The 7,896-nt window shown below is 48.3% G+C and overlaps 1 protein-coding gene across 1 annotated transcript in view; it reads right to left on the reverse strand.

Moving 5' to 3' along the window:
- The window catches only part of LOC130119879 (extracellular serine/threonine protein kinase FAM20C-like), a 59,591-nt gene that overhangs the window by 49,320 nt on the left and 2,375 nt on the right, over positions 1 to 7,896 (reverse strand). Inside the window, exons 2-4 of the mRNA XM_056288470.1 lie at positions 7,610 to 7,788; positions 3,637 to 3,715; positions 2,575 to 2,654 (exon numbers count right to left, since the gene is read on the reverse strand). Of these exons, the coding sequence (XP_056144445.1) occupies positions 2,575 to 2,654; positions 3,637 to 3,715; positions 7,610 to 7,788 (338 nt within the window). The remainder of the gene's footprint in view (positions 1 to 2,574; positions 2,655 to 3,636; positions 3,716 to 7,609; positions 7,789 to 7,896) is intronic.

Genomic DNA, 7,896 nt, shown 5'->3' on the forward strand with positions numbered 1-7,896 from the left:
GTTCCCAAAATAAAACTGGGACACATCAATGTCAGGGCACGGATGGATTAGCAGTATTGGTAGAATTGGATGTGGCGCCGCCGCTCAGCTTTGCAGCCCAATTTCTTTCCCAGTGGCCACTCGCGGTATTGCAGCGAAAAATCCCCTGAGGCCCCAAAACGCATTGTCCCCATAGACCGCCACTGTAAAGGAGATGCTTGTGAAAATGTTGACAGGACACCTGCAGCTAGAATCAGGGTCAATTATCACTGTTTGTATTGTATATTTCTAAGCCAATGGGGCTTTAATCTTTTTAAACGTTTTCCAAAGCCCAGAAAAAGCCCGGAAAAATCTATTTTTTCCAGCTATGCACAAGGATAGGCCCGTGCACTAGGATTCTAGGAAGACCCACCGGCCTACACTGCCTCTGACTAGCTACCCTCAAACCTAACCCTGCCCTAACCCTAACCCTAAGCTTAACCAACGGAGGCAACGCATACTGGCCAATCAGAGGCAGAGGGCCAAGAAACACAGCGGGCCCCACAATAACGCCTCTACGCTGCACTACGGCGCACATTCAGTAGGCCGCATGTACCCGGAAGTAACCCGGAAGTAACCCGGAAGTAACCCGGAAGTAACCCGAAAGCCAGAGACTTTTTCGGCGTGCGCACCAGGCGAGCAATGTCATCACCTGATCGGGTATAATTGGGTAATGACAAGCAATTCTCATAGGAATGAGCAGGAGCCATTTTTAGATCCAGCACCCTCTACTATAATACAGCCATGTGTCAGGGTAGGGAAAAAAACAAAAACAACCAAAAAAAAGAAAAAACCCGGCAAGAATGCAATATTTGCTGTTATGACGGCAGAACAAAGTTAGCTTTTCTACATCTTTCTTACGACAACACTCGTGATGGTCGGTTTTCTGTTCCCACATCAAGGCTTCTGAGTGCGGTGTCTGTAAACACTGGTGATGGAGGGACTGCAAGGCAGAATGAGAGGTGGTGGAGGATAGTGACAGGCTAAATACGACCCAGCGGGCGATCACAAACATGTCATTTAGGAGCTGGCGTGTAATTAAACTCAAAACGGCTCTCTAACAGGATCCCAGAACGAATCTTCACTCACATTTCAGTCAAACTGCAAACTGTGCCGTGTGCACTGATCCGGTTCCCAAGGCAGATTCCTTAAATGTTCTTAAATAACCGATTAAAATTCAGATCTGAACCCGAGCTTACCCGACGGACTGATCGAGGTGATGTGCAACCTCCTGACAACGGTATGTTCGTCTTTATAACAAGCCACTGCATTGCTTGTGTCCAAACACAAAACACTTGGATGGAACGAGACAAAAAAAACCAAAAACAAAACAACATATCAGACAGACAGCCAGATACAGATGCTGGGTTAGACCCATTGTTTGTCAGAACTAGGGGTGTAAGAAAACCTCGATACACTCGGGTATCGCGATATTATCTTTTCTGACACTGTATCGATTCTCAAAACCACTATATCGATTTTTTTGTTAACATGTAAAGGTTTGTGACAAACATTTTGTGCTGCGTGTAACCCCACGACCGCTAGATGGCAGTGTTGCAATCTATCGTCAGCCATTTGACTCTTCCACGCCAACACAACAACGTCAACTGAGACAGGAAGTAGCGTAAGCACAAAGAACACAGGCCTACGAAACCGCGATATATCGCCTTTCTTACAGTATCGCCATATATCGGATCGTAACCCCTGTATCGTGATACGTATCCTATCACCAGTGTTTCGCCAATACACAACCCTAGAGTCCTCTCACACGCAGCGGCACTGCTTCTGGTCAACACACACACACACACACACACACACGCATGCATGCACACGATAGTGTTTCTGCACGCCATCTGACAAAAAGCGGTCAAGTCACCATTTGAGGGATGGACAACGCGTTATCGACCAGACGGCATTCCGACAATAACTGAGCTGGAATTAAAACGCCAAATAAGGACACAAACTGACCTTTTTTTCCGAACTGATGCAACACGCCCGGATCAACTGCCGCTGAGTATTTTCTGCACAGACGGACAGAATGCGGCTATGTGCCGGTGACGTGTGGCTGAAGTCACGAAGAGGGACGGAAAGCAGCTAACGGCAGATGAACTCCGGCTAAACTTTGCATAAATCAAGCGCTGACATTGAAAAGGAATTCGGTGGCAACATTTCAGCGTCCTAATTCCCCGCTCGCAGGTTCAAGGAGATCCGAACAGGGGAAAGTTACGGTAATGTGAGTTTGGCCGTGGTGGTAATGTATTTGGCTCGCGCTACGCCATCCTAACGCACATTATCTTAACAGGTCACGAAGACACAACAAAGCGTTTGCCATCATCAGTGAGGAGCGTTATTCATCATTTTTCCCACCCCAACACATGAGAACACACGAGACACTGTGTGTGTTCGGACACACACCGGCGCACACACACACACACACATGCATGCATGCACAAAAACGCTCTTCTTCTCTTTTTCCACCTCATCCAACACTCCACTCTCATGCAATAAACCACTCCAACATTTCGCAGCAATCACACTAGGCTCCTGAGCAATTACTTCTGATCGCAGCCCAGTTGGCCCGGACTCTGTTTATCTGTGCGTACATGGGAATAGGCTGGGAAAACTCAGGCGGAGAGCTGGAGAGAGGGGGTAAGTCTATTTTTTTTGTGCATATCTGTGTGTGTGTGTGTGTGTGTGCTTCTGCCGGCAAATATGCCTCCCTGCAGACATCTTCCTGACGGCTCAATATTTTAATTAACTCATAAGCCCATTGATATTAATTAAAAAGCAGACGGGTGATTCCCCCCACCAGAAAAAGATCACACAGAGGAGGCAGCGGTGGATGTGAGCGTGCTGCGAGGAGCAGAGGCGGCGGCGGCGGCGGCGGCGGCGTGGGAGCCTTGTGCCTACACTTGCTCAGATGAGTTTTTCTGAGGTCCCGCTGAAACGTATGTAGGTTACAACCGGGAGCACGTTCCTTTGATGTCACCGATTCAGACGGGGAATAGCGAGTGAGTGTTCCCTGTAGTCAAGCGGAGTACGAAAGAAACTCCTAGATGTCTCCACAAATGGTGTGGGAGGGGTTGGGGGGGGGACCGTATGGAGCTGATGATGGCATCCCAGATAGCAAAATTGCTGTGGCCCGGACCCGTCCCACACCCGACACTTTCATCCGGCCCGCGTACGGCGTGGAATGACGGCACTTGGGCGGTCCGCTCCTGTTTTCAAGATCTGGGCCAGAACCAAGCCATAGCCATGCCGCATGTGCCACATATTTGCCAAAGGTGGGCCATATTTGTTTTGTGATATTTGGGCCATATTCACCATTTACCACACGGGCCACTTCAGGGTCACATCCAGATTAAATGTTGCCCAGAGCACCGTGTCTTTACCAAAAAGGCCCACATTTGATTTGGCATATTTGGGCCACATTTGCTATTATACATGTGGGCCACTTCAGGCTCACATCCTTTTTTTCAGGGCCAGAAGAAGACCACCAGTGCCGCATCACTGCCTGAAGTGGCCCACATCCGGATGCTGTGTGGGTGCGGAGCCGATGATAGTATCGGACACATGGTTCATGTGGAGTGTTGCCAACCCAGCTGAGGAGGTACTTACTTCATGGGCTTGAACAAGGCTTGTCCGTAGTTTTGGAAGGTCATGATCAGCTTCAGCTGGGTGCCTCCTGACTTCATGGCTGGAAGAAAACGAGGAGGAGGGCAGGTCACAATGGGAGCAAGCTGCAAGTGTTGTATTCCACAAATACACACACACACACACACACACACACACACACACACACACACACACACTCATCCATACACATACACACACATGCACACATACACAAACAACATTTGCATGTATACACATACACACAGTTGCATATACATATACATGGGAGATGGAATATAGTCATGAACTTCAGCTCACGTAAGGAAGAGAAAGATAGTCTCTTCTTCTCTTCCCTTGCTAAGTTATTATTTTTTCGTAACATATTTCACAACTTCAGAGAGGAATTTATTTTCAAAAAATTCAACAATTTCCTGAACTGGCTGAAGTAAAATCGAAATAACCCCAAGTGAGCATGAATGTGTGTGTCTCTGTGTGTGTATGTCTTGCTATGGTGCGTTACCAGATCCCGACCAGATGTTTTCTGGGTCTGCAAAGCACATACACAATGTCCGCGAAGGGCTGTGGTGGCCAGAGCACGATCCACAACACCTCCCTCCAGGAGAAGCGACGCTCCGCTGCTTACTCACTCAGAACGACCTCATACAGCCGAGAGGAACATGCCGGGCACATGTTTCTGACAATCACTCGTGACCGTGATGCATCATCACCCGTGATGCCTCCCGCTGGCTGAATCGTAGAATCATACATGCTCCGAGCTTTCTGCCTGCCTCCCTCTCAGACAAAGGCACCGCCGGGCCCGTCTAAATGCCCTGTGTTTCTGTCATAATGGACAGGCTTTCAGGGGATTTGCCCATTTATTAGCCCGCATTAACTCGAGCATATTACACAACACCGCACTTCTGCCTAACCCCAATATCAACATAAGCCCCCTGTGGTGGACCCACTTACTGACTGGCTTTCTGACTGACTGGCTGGCCCTACTCTTCCCCCGACTCTCTCTCTCACTCTCTTTCAGTCTCTCTCACTCACTCGCTCTCTAACTCTCACTTGCTCTCTAAATCTCACTCACTCTCACTCGCTCTCTCTCCCTCTTTCACTCTCACTCACTCGCTCTCTAACTCTCACTCACTCACACTCACTCACTCTCTCCCTCTTTCAGTCTGTCACTCTCACTCACTCTCTCTGTCACTCTCGCTCTTCCTCAGTCATACCTTCCTTTGCCAACTCTTTAGCCCCTTTTAGAGCGACTCACTTTTGAGAGGGTCCTGATTTTACACACAGCGATACCTCTAAGTGGAATCCGTTTGACCCCGGGTCAGTTCATTTTCTCCGACACAGAAGAGATACTTAGTGAAATTACCGCTCGGCGAGTGGCATGCATTCAGATGGAATGCAACTGCTGGCTTTTCTTAAGCCCAAGTCAAGTGGGCACTGCGCCCACGTAATCTACGACCTTTCAAACTTTATACAGCCGTATAACCTGTCTAAAACCTCTGAGACACTGCAAGTCACTGAGCTATTTTCTAATACCGTGACCTTGTAGTCATAAGCCACAACACCAGAGGAGGTGACCTCAATCACTGTCCAATTCAGGCCATTTCCAAAATTCCAGGTCTAATCGAAAATGAAAGGTAATCCCTGGTGCATGTACCAGAAAGGCGAGGCTGAATATTCCCCTCGACTCTGTCTGGATGAAGGTGCAGCGCAGCACGAGCTGGACTTGAATAAAGTACACGTCTCTCATGCCGGGGGTACCGGGGGTACACGAGAACACTTTTGCTATTCGAAACCACGCTGCATCACGCATACAGTATGACGACGGATTTCACGGCTGGTCCGTGAAATCTGCAGGCACCGTATAACACTCCAGGTTATGACCAGGATGAGCCTGCTGACTCCTGACGGATCACTCACATTAGCGGCTTTAATCCCGCAGCAGCTCCACCATCCAAAGTGATGCCAATAAAAACAACTTAGTGTTGCCATAGAGACCGTCTCAGCTGGTTGTGTCGGAAAAATAAATGAATGGGGGAAAAGATGGATAAATAAGAAAAATACTTGTGCATGCATTGGCTCTTTGCACGTTCTTTTCCATCTATCTATCTATCTATCCATCTGTCGGTCTGTCTGTTTATCTATCTATCTATCTATCTATCTATCTATCTATCTATCTATCTATCTATCTATCTATCTATCTATCTATCTATCTATCTATCTATCTATCTATCTATCTATCTATCTATCTATCTATCTCTATGTCTGTTTATCTATCTATCTATCTATCTATCTATCTATCTATCTATCTATCTATCTATCTATCTATCTATCTATCTATCTATCTGTCTCTATCTATGTCTATCTATCTATCTATCTATCTATCTATCTATCTATCTATCTATCTATCTATCTATCTATCTATCTAGCTATCCATCCATCCATCCATCCATCTATCTATCTATCTGTCTCTATCTATGTCTATCTATCTATCTATCTATCTATCTATCTATCTATCTATCTATCTATCTATCTATCTATCTCTATCTATGTCTATCTATGTCTATCTATCTATCTATCTATCTATCTATCTATCTATCTATCTATCTATCTATCTATCTATCTATCTATCTATCTATCTATCTATCTATCTATCTATCTATCGCTCCCTCTCACTAAACATCCACAAATTAATGATTCCTGGTCTCTCTCTCTCCGGTCTTGGGGAGAGCTACATTACCCCCCAGCTGCCACCAGATTTTCAAACTCTGCCATAATGATGAATCCATCCCGCGCTCACCTGCGCTGCCTCGCTGTGCTCCATGTATGATTTATGAGTCTCTATGAAAACCCAGCAAAAGGCCACTGACTGCCTCACCAGGGAGAGAGACGGACGGGAAGAGGAAGAAAAAAAGCGAGGGAAAAATGAAGAGACACACAGAGAGCGAAAGACACACACCGAGAGACAGGCAAGAAGGAGAGGGGGAGAGAACGGCGGAATAGGGAGGGGAAATTATCAAACATGCAAATTTTTCGAAGTGGGACGTTTTCCGACGCGTCGCCTGCCTCGCAGTTCTGCGTGGACGGACACGCGTCGTGGCCGTCGTCGCTGCACAAACTGGGCAACAACTACAGCCAAACGTGAACACACGCAAACATGCACACACGTGTGTGTGTGTGGTGCACGCGCGCACACTTGCTGGCCTGAGTTTTGAACCGCCCGTGCTGATAGATGGCGTTTTATGGGTGTCTCGGGGCACAAAAGCTTTCGATTGATGAATGGTGCACTGTAAACTGTGGGGATACACAACACACACGCACACACACACACACACACACACCACCTGAGGACAGGATGTGCGGAGGAGCATGAGTGATTGCAGGCTGCCCGGGAGTGATGGAGGGACTAATATCAGCGAGACGGCGGGGGGAAGCTTGAAAGGGCGAGACAAAGGGTCTTTTTTTTAATAGAAATCACACCTGTGCACACCAGACGCGAAAGCAAGGCCAACGCACAACACCGGTGCACGACTCCTCCCGTTTATTAACATACAAACTGCCCCTCCTCCATCCTAACGGCCACGCTGATTGACACCCACACACGCCTCTACACTATCTATCTACGCAGACGACAGAAGTAAATCTATGCAAACTAACACGGGACACGAGCGTTCGACGCTGCTGCGGCCGACAGGGACGAGATGGTCACATGATGTCACCTCAACCACCCAGCACGGCCGCTTTGTAGATGCAACGTCCTTTTTCAGCCCGTTTGATTCCAAGAGTCACTTACACGCTCGTTACACCTTTACCTGTGAAGCACGCCATTGTGATCTGCAGGAGAAGCAAGGGGGGGGGGCGCTCTTAACATGCACACATACACACACATTCGGCCCGGTTCTGGTTCCAGTTGTGTCCAGCGCGCAGCCCCCCCGGTCATACGCGGGCCAGCAGGACTCACCTACGCTGGTGATCCGCTGAGACACCAGGTCTTTGAGCAGCGCGTCCAGCACGGCGCTGTGTCGGGAGTACAGCTCGTAGCGGCTGATCCCGATGTGGAAGCGCAGCCAGTTGGGGTAGGACTCCGCCGTCACCTCCCCCGTTGGAGGGTACTCCTCCTCCTCGTTTCCCTCATTGTGCCTATAGCCAACATGACAGGGAGAGAGAGAGAGAAGCAAGGTGGGGGAAGAAAATAAAAAACGGGGAAAGAGAGAAGGAGAGAGGAAATGGGGAGAGAGGGAAGTGAAG

The sequence above is a fragment of the Lampris incognitus genome, chromosome 10, assembly GCF_029633865.1.
Source record: "Lampris incognitus isolate fLamInc1 chromosome 10, fLamInc1.hap2, whole genome shotgun sequence".
NCBI classification, from domain to species: domain Eukaryota; kingdom Metazoa; phylum Chordata; class Actinopteri; order Lampriformes; family Lampridae; genus Lampris; species Lampris incognitus.